Source organism: Camelina sativa, chromosome 10 (genome assembly GCF_000633955.1).
Source record: "Camelina sativa cultivar DH55 chromosome 10, Cs, whole genome shotgun sequence".
In the NCBI taxonomy this organism is placed as follows: domain Eukaryota; kingdom Viridiplantae; phylum Streptophyta; class Magnoliopsida; order Brassicales; family Brassicaceae; genus Camelina; species Camelina sativa.
The window spans coordinates 12,087,328-12,102,625 of record NC_025694.1 but is presented as its reverse complement, the minus strand read 5'-3'; the positions used below and the strand labels follow the sequence as shown (position 1 = coordinate 12,102,625).

At 37.3% G+C, this 15,298-nt stretch overlaps 3 protein-coding genes and 1 pseudogene across 5 annotated transcripts; 3 read left to right on the top strand and 1 right to left on the bottom strand.

Moving 5' to 3' along the window:
• On the top strand, positions 672–3,553 carry LOC104718607 (VAN3-binding protein-like). Its single transcript, XM_010436378.2, has 6 exons — positions 672–1,409; positions 1,582–1,975; positions 2,559–2,735; positions 2,834–2,883; positions 2,965–3,022; positions 3,100–3,553. The coding sequence occupies exons 1-6, from the start codon at positions 1,110–1,112 to the stop codon at positions 3,336–3,338; spliced, it is 1,218 nt and encodes a 405-aa protein (XP_010434680.1). The 5' UTR covers positions 672–1,109; the 3' UTR covers positions 3,339–3,553.
• LOC104718608 (formyltetrahydrofolate deformylase 2, mitochondrial) lies at positions 3,534–5,539 on the bottom strand. The gene is made up of 8 exons (XM_010436379.2): positions 5,277–5,539; positions 5,083–5,195; positions 4,778–4,928; positions 4,617–4,690; positions 4,376–4,535; positions 4,126–4,224; positions 3,936–4,022; positions 3,534–3,857 (listed from the first exon to the last, which is right to left on the bottom strand). The coding sequence occupies exons 1-8, from the start codon at positions 5,430–5,432 to the stop codon at positions 3,711–3,713; spliced, it is 987 nt and encodes a 328-aa protein (XP_010434681.1). The 5' UTR covers positions 5,433–5,539; the 3' UTR covers positions 3,534–3,710.
• Positions 7,461–9,713, top strand: LOC104718606 (inositol 2-dehydrogenase/D-chiro-inositol 3-dehydrogenase-like). Of its 3 annotated transcripts, XR_756410.2 has the most exons (8): positions 7,461–7,832; positions 7,925–8,095; positions 8,178–8,342; positions 8,426–8,590; positions 8,686–8,820; positions 8,998–9,074; positions 9,181–9,278; positions 9,348–9,713. XR_756410.2 is itself a non-coding variant. In XM_010436375.2 (7 exons), the coding sequence occupies exons 1-7, from the start codon at positions 7,638–7,640 to the stop codon at positions 9,526–9,528; spliced, it is 1,110 nt and encodes a 369-aa protein (XP_010434677.1). In that variant the 5' UTR covers positions 7,461–7,637; the 3' UTR covers positions 9,529–9,713. The 3 variants fall into 3 exon arrangements, 2 of the variants coding, with proteins under 2 accessions (XP_010434677.1, XP_010434679.1); XM_010436375.2 differs by lacking the exon at positions 8,998–9,074; XM_010436377.2 differs by having other exon boundaries at positions 9,181–9,436.
• Positions 10,158–15,289, top strand: LOC104718605 (annotated as a pseudogene).

Below are 15,298 nucleotides of genomic sequence, written 5' to 3'. Positions count from 1 at the left end.
TGACATTCGATGATGGCTAAATTAAACTACCAGTTTTATGACTATCCAACTAATACTTGTTCACAATAATAAAGTCCATAACAATCACCAAGAATACATTAGTAATGACTTTCAAATTTGTTAGAAAGTCCACGTTATATGCATTAAAAAAAACATTAGAATTCCAAATCCGAATTGCTCAAAGATAGTTATATTAGGATAAGGCCTATAATTAAAAGGCCGATTTGAATCTCATTCAAATTGCACAATTTGGGGTCTTATTGGCTGGATATACTTTCGTTTAATCAAATCGTTTGAGTACTAGAATCAAGTGATAAAATAAATAGTAATGCTAGAAAGACATTAAAAAGATCGTTAATCCGTGAAACCAACGCAAACGATAGAGTGTATTAATAGAAAAACAAAGTGGTCTCTTTTACGTATGATTATTATTTGAAGAAAGGAAGCTGGTCGGTTGTGGGGGAATGAATCGTGTGAGAGCCGTCCGCTCAGAAAGACAAAATGCTCTCAAACCAATGCATCTGTCGCCCCTTTGTGGTTTCACAAACCGTCCCACCAGATTAAGATATTACCTGAATTCATGGACAATATTCTTAACCACAATATTATCCTAATCTTTAGCCACTCTTATATAAAGAAAGAACATGGGGACGAGTTCTTGAAATCTCAAAGACTCTTACGGTGATTAAAACACTCATCCAGATTTTTATTGTAATCTATCATTGTCAGTCCGCACGTACTTTTCGGACTTGTGGTTTGAATAATTCTCTCTTTCATAGAAAAAGAAAAAAAGATTCTCTTATTGTGTAGTTTGGTTTGTGCTCTTCCTCTTCTTTTCCACCTGAGTCAACATCATCCTTTTCATCTCCTTTTTTAAAAAATCATTTTCTCTATTTTTTTATTTTAGTTTTACAGTTCATTTCTGTTTTAATTCTGAAACTCAAAGCTGGTTGGTTTCTCTGTTTTGGTCACATGGTTTGCATCAGAAACATAACTCTTGCTCCACCAGGATAATAAATACCCTCTTCTTGTCTTGTGATCCCACGTCATCTTTTCAAAAATTCGAAAAATCTTACATTTTCAATCTGTAAATTCATTTTAGGAGAAAAATGGAAAATGGGTATTATTCAGATTGGAAAGATACTTCTTCGTCTTCGTTGTTTGGATCAGAGAATATGGAGGAAGAGTTGGAAGATGGAGTTCTTAGAGCTGAAGAGCTTTTCTCATCGATTCCTCAGCCTCAGACACCTAAAGAGCCTATGGAGTTTCTGTCAAGATCCTGGAGTCTCTCTACTTCTGAAATCTCCAAAGCACTTGCACTCAAACATAGACAACAACAAGAACAGTTTTGTGTTGGCCAAAACAGTCCTCCTGTTTTGTTCCCTGTTGCTGCTGCAGATCCATTCGTGGTACGACCTTTTTTCTTATCCCTTTTTCTCCTAATTATGGTGAGCAGTAAAAGTCAAAGACTTGTCAATTATATATGGCCATTGCACCAGTTCCCAACATAGTTCTTGGGAATTGGAATGTATAAAGTATAAACACTTTTCATAGTTTAAAACTCTGGGAAATTGATTTTAGGCTGGGAAGATCTTGAACTCGGTTGGCACACGTAGAGCAGGAACATTATCCAGATGGTTTCACCACCCAAAGGAACACAGCAGTAGCAGCACAATCACCAATCTCAAGAAGAAAGACAAGGTGCGCGTTGAGAACGCTCACGTGCATTCTGCTGTCTCTATAGCGGCTCTGGCTGCAGGTTTAGCCTCTGTAACATCTGCAAGCAATTGCAAAGGGTCAGGCTCCAAGATGGCATTGGCTTTAGCCTCAGCCACTGAACTGTTAGCCTCACACTGTTTTGAGATGGCTGAGCGAGCTGGTGCTGACCGTGCACGTGTTACTTCCACGGTTAGATCTTCTGTGGATATCAACAGCCCTGGTGATCTCATGACTCTAACAGCCGCTGCTGCAACTGGTAAGGCCTTTTTTACAGCTTCATACAAGTCTTTGTGGACTACTCGATATGCATTTGATCTGACTTTGTTTAAACTGACACTAGCTTTGAGAGGNTTGATTTTAGGCTGGGAAGATCTTGAACTCGGTTGGCACACGTAGAGCAGGAACATTATCCAGATGGTTTCACCACCCAAAGGAACACAGCAGTAGCAGCACAATCACCAATCTCAAGAAGAAAGACAAGGTGCGCGTTGAGAACGCTCACGTGCATTCTGCTGTCTCTATAGCGGCTCTGGCTGCAGGTTTAGCCTCTGTAACATCTGCAAGCAATTGCAAAGGGTCAGGCTCCAAGATGGCATTGGCTTTAGCCTCAGCCACTGAACTGTTAGCCTCACACTGTTTTGAGATGGCTGAGCGAGCTGGTGCTGACCGTGCACGTGTTACTTCCACGGTTAGATCTTCTGTGGATATCAACAGCCCTGGTGATCTCATGACTCTAACAGCCGCTGCTGCAACTGGTAAGGCCTTTTTTACAGCTTCATACAAGTCTTTGTGGACTACTCGATATGCATTTGATCTGACTTTGTTTAAACTGACACTAGCTTTGAGAGGAGAAGCGGCTCTGAAGGCGAGGCAGCCAAAGGAAGCAAGGAAAAATGCAGCTATTGCCCCTTTTGAGAGAAGCTTCTCTGACTCTCACTGGCCTGCAAATTTGAAGTTTAGATTGGAAGAACCAAATCTTCCATTTGAAGGCGAACTGATGCAATGTGCACGAAATGGTAGTTCTCTTCTGTCAGTGAGAGTTTGATCATTTGAAGAGTTTACTGAGATAAGAGATAGAGAGCTTAACTCTTTTTCTTTGTGCTTTAACTTGCAGGAGTGCAGGGAACTAAACGTGTCTGCGTCTATATCAACAAGAAGTCTCAGGTACAACAGATTTGATTAGTACTCATAACACGCAACACATCTCAGTTCACTTCTAAGCCAATGCTTATTATGATTTTGCAGGTAATGATCAAACTCAAAAGCAAACATGTTGGAGGGGCATTCTCCAAGAAGACCAAATGTAAGCATTTACTAATCTTTCAGTTTAGATAAATTACTTGAAAGACGGCGTTCTGAACTTACTGTTTCTTTCTGAAGGCGTTGTCTATGGCGTCTGCGATGAGAAATCAGCTTGGCCTTACAGGAAAGAGAGGGAAAATTCAGAAGAAGTCTACTTCGGTCTGAAAACCGGACAAGGTCTTTTGGAGTTCAAGTGCAAGAGCAAGATTCATAAGCAGAGATGGGTTGATGGGGTTCAGTCTCTTCTCCGCCAAGTAAATTGCTTTGAGGCTGCCAAATGCTCGCTAGGATCTCTGAGTCTCAGTGGTCACACGTGATGAAGGATCCTGTATACATTTGATTATATACATATAATCCACATTTTTGCTGTTGTGAGGTATTTGAGAAAGAGAAACCTGGTAATGTACAATGTCAGTCTCTGTAACGACTTTTGGATAAAAACACAGCAGGTTGTTCATATGATCACAACAAGTGGTAGGAATATTGCTATGTACAGAAAGACATCAGAAGAATGATGAATCTCAATTGAACTTTTTTTATTGACAATGATTCAGTTTCTGATTTGCTAAGCCAAAACATTTACGTGTAAGCTATGTAGAATCAAAAACTTATAGAGAAGTAGTATGTATATTTTTGCATGAGTGAGCATATCATATGAAGAAATGTCAGAGATTTTCATGTAGACCGTATTAGAATACGACAGTCTTTTGTATCCCATAAGGCAATACGCGCAGTTCGCAATAAGATTTTATAGCTTTCATGAGGCACTTTTTCTCGAGGTCCTCTGATTTCTGGACAAAGCTCCTCAAATTGTCTCGGTGGGAAACCCTCTCAACCTGTAAAACTCAAATTGAGACGCTTCTGTAGAACAATGCAACCCTCAGAACAAATTAACTAGTTGGAGGATGAATCACCATTTGTTCAATGATAGGTCCTGAATCAAGTTCCTCTGTAACAAAGTGACTTGTTGCACCAATTAGTTTCACACCTGCATCAAATGCCTACCAACAGAATCTAGAAGCGTAAGAGATAGGGATGAGAGTGAGACTAGATATAAATAACACAACTCATGAGAGAGAGAGAGCCATCAAAGAACTCAGAAACCTGTTTCACAGGATTTCGCCCCTTGAATGAAGGCAAGAGGCCATGATGGATGTTGATTACATCTTTTCCATAATCTTTCAAGAAGTTAGCTGATAGTAGCTGTCAAAGGAAAATGTTCCAGTCAACAAACATCATCCATGAAATTTCATTTGTTAATAAAGCTGCTGCAAAGAAGCATGACCTTAAAGAGCTAATACACTGATAAGAAAACAACTCGTTTATTTCAATTGCTCAAACGGTTATCATATACCTGCATGTATCTAGCGAGAACCAAAAAATCACTATCCTTAACCAATTCCAAAATCTCCTCTTCTATCTTATTCTGATCGGTTGTTGGCAAATAATGATAAGAGATGCCATGCCTCTGGAGAAACCGCATAATATGGGTGTTTGGAGCTCTTTCATGGTTACTGGACACACAAAATATCAGGAATCACACTAGTCATACCTAAAATGTGCATTCTGTTCGTTGATAAGAGTTATATGTAAACCTTATCACACATGTTATATCGACAGGAAGCTTTCCGTCCTGCCATCTATGTAACATTTCAACCAGACAATGATCCTACAGACAAAATTTATCACACAAGTTCAGGGAAAAAAAAAACAAGAAGACACAGAATAAAAGGATCTTTATGACACGAAAATTAACCTGTTTGGACAGTAGAAGAGCTATCTTGTATTTGGGGTCTAAAGAGGGAACTCGTACAACCGAGCTCAAAGCACTAAACTTTTGTGCAATAGTTTGAAAATCTTCATCCATCTGACTCCTCGGCCATTTTACTGGATCAAATATAAACTCACTGCCAAAAAGAATTTACCTTTTCATCACAACTAAACCCAAAAATAGAAACCTTTAACTAGAATTCACTTTAGATTAGAAATTAACCAAACGATTCTATTGAAGTAGCATCAAAGGTGAGATTTTTTTACAAATGGAAAAGTTGGGAACTTTACCTTCGAGAGTAGAAGACGTTCTTGTTTTCAGGAACAAACACATCGTAACCAAGAATGTTTCCTCCTTTTGCAGCAATACAATCTGATAGTTTTGCTACAATACCAACCTCATCCTAAAACCAAAGAAGACGGAGAGTCACACTACTAGTTCCAATTAGTTTAGTTAACATCCATGAATATTGATTGGAACGTACCGGACAATGGAAGACGTGGATGCCGGGGATGAGAATGGGTGAAACAGAGGAATCGAGGGACTCGCCGTGAAACTGAGAAGATTTAAAGGACCATTTCGTAAATGATCTAAAAGCTGTGGCGGAGAGACATGAGGTGGCTGAGACTCTTCGTATCATTGCCGCTATTTCTTCGAATCCGACTAATCCATTGTTACACCTTTTTTATCCTTTGATTCTGTTGTGTTGTGATGTGTCTGATCTATGTGTGGTCTGTTATTTCCCCTGTTATTCACATATCAACCCTGAATTTTTTTTCAGCATAACTCAAAACTCTACAAAAATAGAGTGAGTTTTACTGTTTACTTCATCAAATTAAAACAAAACTGAATTTTATTATATCATAAAAATATATATTTTATTTCTCCAATTTACAACTCGTTATTTTTTTCAAATTTGTTTTCAGAGTAGTTATTGATGAAAAAATGATTCCTTTTGTATAACATCAATTTCTAATGATAATTATTTCATCAAAGATATTTTCAAGTGTAGCTATCTCTTATTAAAATAAAATTATCTCTTTAAGGATTTTTTTTTTGTCTCTTTACTCTACTTCTGCAAAATATGAATTTTCAACAATATGTGCTAATTTGAAACAAAATACTTTCTATCAACAAATAACCATTAATCTTCCTTTCAAGTTATAATTATTCTCTTTTTTTTGTCAACTTATAATTATTCTGTATAACTTTAAAAACTAGGTAACAACCCGCACTATGTGGGAGATAAATTTATGCTGTGAAATTATATTTAGATCAAACTACTATATAATCCGCTCTTTCGTCAATCTATACAAAACTTTTTTTTTTGTTTATTTTTTTGTGTAAGAATATGTTTCACCCGTTAAATATTATAATAGTATTAAATAAGTCAATTGCCTATTATAATGATTATTGTGATAATTTCATTTTTGAAAATTTAAATATGTGAATAGTAATCAGTTTTTTTAATAGGTGAATAAATTTGGGTTTTGAAAATGTTTTAGATCTAATAATGTTATAATAATTAAATCTGTTATAAAAGTAATTAAAATTTATTTTAAAATTAAAATGTTTGATTTTTTTTAATTAATTGAAAAAAAAATTCCTTAATCATTCAATAGCAATTATGTGTAAATATCCATAAAAATGAGAGCATTAAATTCGAGCTCTCTAGCGATGACACATCAGCATTTTCATGAGAATGCTTCTATTTGATTATATAGGGGATCTTTGACTTTCATGTTTTGTTCATTGTAAATTTTTTTTTAGATGAATATAATTTTACACTCATAAAAAAGTGTAATTTAATTTCATCTTTCATTCATTACTAAACAGTATTTAGATTTTGTTTTATTTTTTGTGCACAAAACAGTTTTTTAAAACCGGCTTTTAGGACTGTTAAATGCAATATTCATGCTTCTTGGATTAATGATTCTTTCTTTTGTGGTGGAGCTTGGGTTTTGCCGCTTTTGCGTAAACACGTTGGTGATGCACTATTTCACTCGAGGAATGCATTACGGCCGACGATTAATCTTATTGTTGCAGAGCTGCAATGTATGTTATGGTGCTTACAAGGATTACATGGCTTGCATGTTGATACCTGCGACTTGTGGACGGATTGTGGTGCAGCAGTTTTGACGGTGCAGAAACCAGTTGAGTGGCCAAAGTATCACTCGATCCTAGTCAAGATCCACAGGGTTTTACAAAGCATGGAGAAGATTACATTTCATCTTTCTACTCCCAATGCTAATAGAGTGGCTAGAGAAATCGCGTGTAGTGTTACTCCGGACGGTAGCCGGTAGGTTTACCTCGTATTTAGCTCTAGGTGGACCGACGTGGCTCCATGAGTATTTCCTTTTATTCTTTCTTTGTTTTTAGCTAAAAAGGTTTGGTCTATTGCTTAACTTTACTCTTGTTAAACACGATCAAAAAAAAAAAAAACAGTTTTTAGATAATATTTTACACTCATAAAAATATACTCAATCTTTTTACTCTTTGTTCAAAAAAAAAAAAAACTCAATCGTTTTATCCAGCAACTAGCACTTGCTTTCCAGTACACCCCACACTGCCACACTGCCACACTGCCACACACACGCACAAAAAATGAAAGATATCGTACTTGTATTTTTTGCCGGATATGTAGTATTATTGTTCTCTACTTTTTCCGTAAATATGACTCATCGTTAGATTCTGTCCTCTCCAAAAAGAGTCTGTAATTCTGTATTACTCAACAAAAATATCAAATTACCCAGGAAAAGACAAGTCCGTGTAATTTTGAACACGACGTCGTTCAGCCCTGCCCAAATCAAGCGAAAGTGAGTCAGAGGAGCTCAGACGTTCAGTAATGGCGGATGTTAAGGACTCAGGAGCGATTACTAGGTATGGAATCGTAGGGATTGGTATGATGGGAAGAGAACATCTCATCAATCTTTACCATCTTCGTGACCAAGGCCTCGCCGTCGTTTGTATCGCCGATCCTCACCCTCCCTCACAGCTCCTTGCCATTGAACTCGCTCAATCCTTTAATTGGGAACTCAAAGTATTTTCACTTTGTACTTGATAAAACTCATTTTGTACTTGGCGTTTGGTAAACTCAGGATTTGAGATTTTCCATCTTTTGTTGTGATCAAGGTTTTCTCGGGACACGAAGAGTTGCTCAAGAGTGAGCTGTGTGACGTGATTGTTGTGTCTTCTCCAAATATGACTCATCATCAGATTCTTATTGACATTATCAATTATCCAAAACCACATCATGTTCTTGTTGAGAAGCCTTTATGCACCACAGTTGCTGATTGCAAACAGGTCATTTTTTTTTCTTGTTTGATACCAAATCTTGCCGAGTATGATGATTGATCTAATTCATGAAACTGTGTCTGGAAATCAGGTTCTGGAGGCTGCAAAGAAAAGGTCAGATATGGTGGTGCAAGTTGGGTTAGAATACAGATACATGCCCCCAGTAGCTAAGCTCATAGAAAAAGTTAAAGGTAGAGATTTTGGTAATGTCAAGATGGTAGCAATCCGAGAACATAGATTCCCTTTCTTGGTTAAGGTATGCTGAAACAAGATGGACTCTGTGTAATTTTTTTTACACATCCTATTTTTTATATGATTGCTGAGAGAACATATCACTAGGTGAATAACTGGAATAGATTCAATGTGAACACTGGAGGGACCTTAGTGGAGAAATGCTGCCACTTCTTTGATCTGATGAGGCTCTTTGCCGGTGCAAACCCTCTATGTGTGATGGCTTCTGGAGGCATGGATGTGAACCACAAGGATGAAGTTTATGATGGAAAGGTTCATTCTAATCTCAAATTTACACTCCATCATTGTAAATGAGTCTGTTTTGTGACTTGTGAGTTTCATATATTATTTGTTTCTCTGTGATATAGGTTCCTGATATAATTGATAACGCTTATGTTATAATTGAGTTTGACAATGGATGTCGTGGGATGCTTGATCTTTGTATGTTTGCTGAAGGAAGCAAAAATGAGCAAGAAATATCTGTTACTGGTGACGTTGGAAAGGTGAGTTTTTTAAAAGTATCATGGGCTCCTTTTATTTTGTGTGTGCTTATTTATGGTCTTGGTATAATAGGATTTTATGTCTAAAATGAAAAATATAGAGCTGTGTGTGTGTGTGTGTTTTTTTTTTCATGTTGTATTGAAGCCACTGACTGCTTCGATGTTATTCCTGAAAACTAGATATTTCCAACTATTCCCAAACCACTATATACTCCTGTAACACTCTCATCTGAAGCAAGGCTCGTGCATATATATAGGTGGGAAATGAGGCAGGGAAGATGAACTTAAACTATTCTCTGACTCTTTCTTTGGAGTTGTTTATATGATTTATGAGTTTTGAGTTGAGTCAATATTTTGTTGCAGGGGGAGGCACTTGTTCCAGAGGGCATAGTTCGATTTGGCAGTCGTGCAAAAGGAAGAGAACACGATCAAACGATAAAAGCTGAGGATGAAAGAATAAAGTAGGATTGATTCATCTACAAATACATATTATCTTTTGCAGTCTCACATCACATGATGTTAAAATTCAGATATGAAGGGTTGCATCACGGGTCAAGTTACTTGGAACACCTCACCTTCTTATCAGCAATCAGAGGTGAAGGAAGTGCAGCTGTAGATTTGGAAGATGGATTGATGGCTGTTGCCATGGGAGTTGCTGCACAGCTCTCCATTGAGGAGCGCCGCTATGTAACTATTGACGAGGTCTTGTGATTTGTGACTGACAGATAAGTAAAGAAACTAATATAGAACCTTTGTAAATCTTGTATTGTTGCTGTTCATTATATGTCTGCCATACGACTGTTTATTGTAAGAAGTTAAGAACTAAGAAAGAGAGAGTGATTATCGTAAAAAAAAAAGAAAGAGAGAGTGATCAACTGTTATAAGATATAAGCCAAAGCTGCATCTTTTCTTTATTCTGTGTTTAAGCTTCTATTAGTAGGGGTTTGAACTGAACAGAGCTAGCTACAATGAAGGGATCCTCCAACTTATTTCCCTGCTTAGCAAGGGGAACTGTATGTCTGTATCAAATATACCCCTCACTTTCTCTATTATCCGGACAATACCAACGGATTCAAACTCAATTGAACCAATATAACCGATCTAAAAACCAAAATATTAAGTGACATTTTTTCAATTGGATGAAAACTTAACTTGTGAAAGAAATCGAATTTGATTTTATTTTGAATATTTAGCTCTTTTTTTTTTTTGAATCATTAACCAACAAAATTGAACCGGGAAATACTCCCTGAGTATTCTAATTGAACAGTTTTTGGTAATTTAAACCGGTTTCCGAAATAAATATCGGCGTAGTGAGTGAAGTGTCGTCGTCGACTATAGAATTCACAGTGGCGCGCTTTTGCCTTCATATTCGGAACAGTTGTACCGATTACTCATTTTTCAAATTCTGATCTGTGGAGCGAAAATGGAAGACGACGGGGGAGAGAGATCGAGCTTCGTCGCCGGCCTCATTGAGAACAGAGCCAAAGAGGTATACGGTTCCTCTATTTCGCTTGTTTTGGCAGGACTATGGGCTCCTTGATTTGTGTTCTCTTTCGGTCTCCATTTCGCGACGGCGATTTCTGGGATCGATGTCATAGCTTCTGAATCATGTCGTTCGCATGATAATTTCGATGGTGATGTTGGATTCTAAATTTGAATTTTTCTGATTAGGTCGGGATGGCTGCTTTTGACCTAAGATCGGCTTCACTGCATCTATCTCAGTATATAGAGACGAGCAGCTCATACCAAAACACGAAGACGCTGTTGCGTTTCTATGATCCAACTGTGATAATCGTTCCTCCCAACAAATTGGCAGCTGATGGCATGGTTGGTGTATCAGAACTGGTGGATCGATGTTATAGCACCGTTAGGAAGGTGAAATTGGGGGAATGTAATGTATATGTCTTAAGCTATATATAGCAGAGTCAATTGACTGTTACTATCTTGCCTTCTCGCAGGTTGTGCTTGCTCGCGGCTGTTTTGATGATACTAAGGTTGATCCAGGAACCTCTGATTGTACAAACATTCATTGATTCTTGTAGTCGTGTAGTTTTAAATGGATATGCGTTTTTTGGCTATATGTTTCAGGGTGCTGTATTAATACAAAACTTGGCTGCAGAAGAACCTTTGGCCCTTGGTTTAGACACTTACTATAAGCAGGATTGCCTGGTTTGCTGTTTTTGAAATACTGAGTTTGGTGTTTTGTGTCATGACTCATGAGCAGGATTGAGACGGAAAAGGGTGTGATTGTCACCAACCACTCACTGACGGTATGGGTTTTGGTTATGTACAATTCTCAATTATCTGGTTGTAAAAGTTGTATATGCAGTAAATCCACAATTTCTTGCATAATGTGTCATTGTTTCTTTATGGTTTTGGTCTTACCTGTTTATTCTTGGGTTCTACCTTCTCATTACAGCTGATAGCATTTTTGTGGATTCTGTTGCCTATGTCTAGGTAACTTTTAATGGATCGTTTGATCACATGAACATCGATGCAACTAGGTAGGATTACCCCGATATTGTTCATTTTCCTAGTCTATTAAATTATGGAGAATTTTACTGTATATTGTTCTGTTTCATTGTTTACTTGATTTGATTGTAGTGTTGAGAATCTGGAAATTATTGATCCATTCCATAACGCACTTTTGGGCACTAGCAACAAAAAGAGGAGTCTGTTCCAGATGCTCAAGACAACAAAAACAGTCGGCGGGTATCTGCAAACACACTTTTTAAGAGTTGAAATTACAAATTGTGTCTTGTGAAACATATTGTGTATGAGTTTGGCATGTGAGACCTCTTTAACTCACTAGTCATTTTTATTTCATGCATGATATGTTGGTCAGGACTAGGCTTCTTCGTGCCAATTTGTTGCAGCCTCTGAAAGATATTGAAACTATTAACACTCGCCTGGATTGCCTGGTTAGTATAGTTACTATTAAGGTGTCGTATATCTTTAAGGAACTTCTAAAAACATATCATTCGTTTTCCGTTTGGTGTTAAATAAGTTGACTGACAGAGCTTGATAATTGTGCAGCTACCGGAAAACTTCCATTGTTTGATAATGCATTACTCGTAATTGCAGGATGAGTTGATGAGCAATGAACAACTATTCTTTGGGCTCTCGCAGGTTTTACGTAAATTTCCTAAAGAGACTGGTTAGTAATTAAGAGAAAAAGTGGGAAGATCCTGACCTTTTCTCATTGCATCCAATGTATTGAGCTTGTTTCTTCTCTTAATAACATCATCTCAAAACAAATTTTCAGATCGAGTTCTTTGTCATTTCTGCTTCAAGCCAAAGAAAGTCACAGAAGCGGTCCTAGGTTTTGATAATACCAGAAAGAGCCAAAACATGATTTCAAGCATCATCTTACTTAAGACTGCATTGGATGCTTTGCCTCTACTTGCTAAGGTGTTTTTCTTTCTCATTTGTTGTTAGTTTGTTCTTACTTGATTTTGCAGCTATGTCTATGACCTATCCCTAACCTTAGTCACGCCATGTCTTAATGTAGGTTTTAAAGGACGCAAAGTGTTTTCTCCTTACCAATGTTTATAAGTCTGTGTGTGAAAATGATAAATATGCTTCCATCAGAAAAAAGTATGCCATTAGTGGATCTGGCTAGTAGATATTGACTATATACTTCGTTTCTGGAATTTTTTTCCATTTCCTCCTCAAAATTTCTAAAAACTAGAGTTTCGAAGTCACTAACTTCTTTATCCTCTTTTTGTTTCAGAATTGGGGAGGTTATTGATGATGATGTTCTCCATGCACGGGTTCCTTTTGTTGCCCGCACACAGCAGTGTTTTGCTTTAAAAGCCGGAATTGATGGATTTTTGGATATTGCAAGGAGAACCTTTTGTGATACTAGTGAAGGTGAACCAAGAATTATGCTTCTTTTTGTATTATCACTGATTTTTCCTTTGTTCTGCTAATCTATAATCTTGAAAACATTGTCAGCAATACATAATCTGGCGAGTAAGTATCGTGAGGAATTCAACTTGCCAAATCTAAAACTCCCTTTCAACAACAGGCAAGGCTTCTTTTTCAGAATTCCTCAGAAGGAAGTTCAGGGAAAACTTCCAAGCAAATTCACTCAGGTCAAAAACGCACTTTCGTTGAAAAATTAATGTTCTATCTATATATGTGGGGTTCCTGACTTAATTTTTCTTGTACGTGGTATGTTCCAGGTTGTAAAACATGGGAAAAATATACATTGTTCGAGTCTGGAACTGGCTTCTGTAAGTCAAATTATCAAAATTTCAGATGCATCGTTTCCTTGTGGCTTTATCAGTTTTAGAAGTTCAGGAAGTACTATAGTTCAGGCTCATACAAAGTTTAATAGTTGATGCAAATGAACAAAACTCCCCTTCCAAAGTTTTAATACACTGAAGACTTGAGACACCACGGATATATTAGATGAGAAGAATGAGCCCTCAAATCTAGGACAAGTAGGAGCTATGTTTATGATTTCAGGAACCTAGACACAATGTTTCATTAATATCTACCGTACAATGATCTGTTGTGCAGTTGAATGTCAGGAATNAAGAACCTTTTGTGATACTAGTGAAGGTGAACCAAGAATTATGCTTCTTTTTGTATTATCACTGATTTTTACTTTGTTCTGCTAATCTATAATCTTGAAAACATTGACAGCAATACATAATCTGGCCAGTAAGTATCGTGAGGAATTCAACTTGCCAAATCTAAAACTCCCTTTCAACAACAGGAAAGGCTTCTTTGTCAGAATTCCTCAGAAGGAAGTTCAGGGAAAACTTCCAAGCAAATTCACTCAGGTCAAAAACGCACTTTCGTTGAAAAATTAATGTTCTATCTATATATATGGGGTTCCTGACTTAATTTTTCTTGTACGTGGTATGTTCCAGGTTGTAAAACATGGGAAAAATATACATTGTTCGAGTCTGGAACTGGCTTCTGTAAGTATATCAAAATTTCAGATGCATCGTTTCCTTGTGGCTTTATCAGTTTTAGAAGTTCAGGAAGTACTATAGTTCAGGCTCATACAAAGTTTAATAGTTGATGCAAATGAACAAAACTCCCCTTCCAAAGTTTTAATACACTGAAGACTTGAGACACCACGGATATATTAGATGAGAAGAATGAGCCCTCAAATCTAGGACAAGTAGAAGCTATGTTTATGATTTCAGGAACCTAGACACAATGTTTCATTAATATCTACCGTACAATGATCTGTTGTGCAGTTGAATGTCAGGAATAAGTCTGCCGCTGGAGAGTGTTTCATTCGAACGGAAACATGCTTGGAAGGTTGATAATTTCACATTGCTCACAAGTCTCAACTATATGTAGTAACCCGATTTATTATAATCATATCATGCTTGACTTTTTAAGGCTATTACACTAAACGTTATCTGTATGTATGCAGCACTGATGGATGCGATAAGGGAAGATATCTCTGCCCTCACACTCCTAGCAGAAGTCTTATGTCTCCTAGATATGATTGTTAATTCATTTGCTCATACAATATCCACAAAGCCAGTGGATCGATACTCTAGACCTGAACTAACAGGTAGCTGACTTTCTCACTATCATTCCTTAAACACCTTAACTGAAATAATTGATCAACGTTTTGTGTGGAATTTAATTCCCTATATATTGTTTGGCAGAAAGTGGCCCATTGGCAATTGATGCTGGAAGGCATCCCATCCTAGAAAGCATACACAACGACTTTGTTGTAAGTTGTTCGCGCTATTTCTCACGATTCTATCTATCATCCCTCAATTTATTCTGAGAAATTCATCTCGTCCAGTTAATAAATTCCGCCAATGATTCATCAGACTATAAAGTAAATATATTTGATTTTGGGGGCCGTGCACGTTTTTTTTTTAATACAAAATTCTGTTTTGCAGTCTAATAGTATCTTCATGTCAGAAGCAACCAACATGTTGGTAGTTATGGGTCCAAACATGTAAGGGAACTCTTACTTTAACTCCTCGAGTGCTTATCAATCGTTCAGCAACTCATCGACTCATGTTTGTCTTTATATGTCATATCTCAAGGAGCGGAAAGAGCACATATCTCCAACAGGTGTGTCTAGTAGTCATTCTCGCTCAGATTGGCTGCTACGTCCCAGCTCGCTTTGCAACTATAAGGGTGGTTGACCGCATATTTACAAGAATGGGGACAATGGATAACCTTGAATCGAACTCAAGCACGGTAATCCTTTAGACTCTGGCTCAGATTTCAATATGTCTCTTAACGATTTGTGCTGTTGATAAATCCCAACAGTTTTGATACTACAAATAGGGAAATACATATGGGGAGATGTGATATCACAATTCTGATATCTTACTTTCAATGTCACAGTTTATGACAGAGATGAGAGAGACCGCTTTCATAATGCAGAATGTCTCCAACAGGTAGCCTTGATGGAAGCAATCAATACAAACGAACCTCCCCCTCAGTTTCATATCTTAGTAATGCCTCAAAATGTAGGAGTTTGATA

What these genes read in the sequence shown, in the direction of transcription:
- LOC104718606 (XM_010436375.2), top strand. Translation starts at nt 7,638, where the DNA reads ATGGCGGATGTTAAGGACTCAGGAGCGATTACTAGGTATGGAATCGTA. An exon ending in CAGTTGCTGATTGCAAACAG is followed by an intron (nt 8,096 to 8,177) that starts GTCATTTTTTTT and finishes TCTGGAAATCAG; the next exon opens with GTTCTGGAGGCTGCAAAGAA. An exon ending in TTACTGGTGACGTTGGAAAG is followed by an intron (nt 8,821 to 9,180) that starts GTGAGTTTTTTA and finishes ATTTTGTTGCAG; the next exon opens with GGGGAGGCACTTGTTCCAGA.
- LOC104718607 (XM_010436378.2), top strand. Translation starts at nt 1,110, where the DNA reads ATGGAAAATGGGTATTATTCAGATTGGAAAGATACTTCTTCGTCTTCG. An exon ending in CTGCTGCAGATCCATTCGTG is followed by an intron (nt 1,410 to 1,581) that starts GTACGACCTTTT and finishes AATTGATTTTAG; the next exon opens with GCTGGGAAGATCTTGAACTC. An exon ending in ATTCTCCAAGAAGACCAAAT is followed by an intron (nt 3,023 to 3,099) that starts GTAAGCATTTAC and finishes TTCTTTCTGAAG; the next exon opens with GCGTTGTCTATGGCGTCTGC.
- LOC104718608 (XM_010436379.2), bottom strand. Translation starts at nt 5,432, where the DNA reads ATGATACGAAGAGTCTCAGCCACCTCATGTCTCTCCGCCACAGCTTTT. An exon ending in AACGTCTTCTACTCTCGAAG is followed by an intron (nt 4,929 to 5,082) that starts GTAAAGTTCCCA and finishes TCTTTTTGGCAG; the next exon opens with TGAGTTTATATTTGATCCAG. An exon ending in GATATAACATGTGTGATAAG is followed by an intron (nt 4,536 to 4,616) that starts GTTTACATATAA and finishes TTGTGTGTCCAG; the next exon opens with TAACCATGAAAGAGCTCCAA.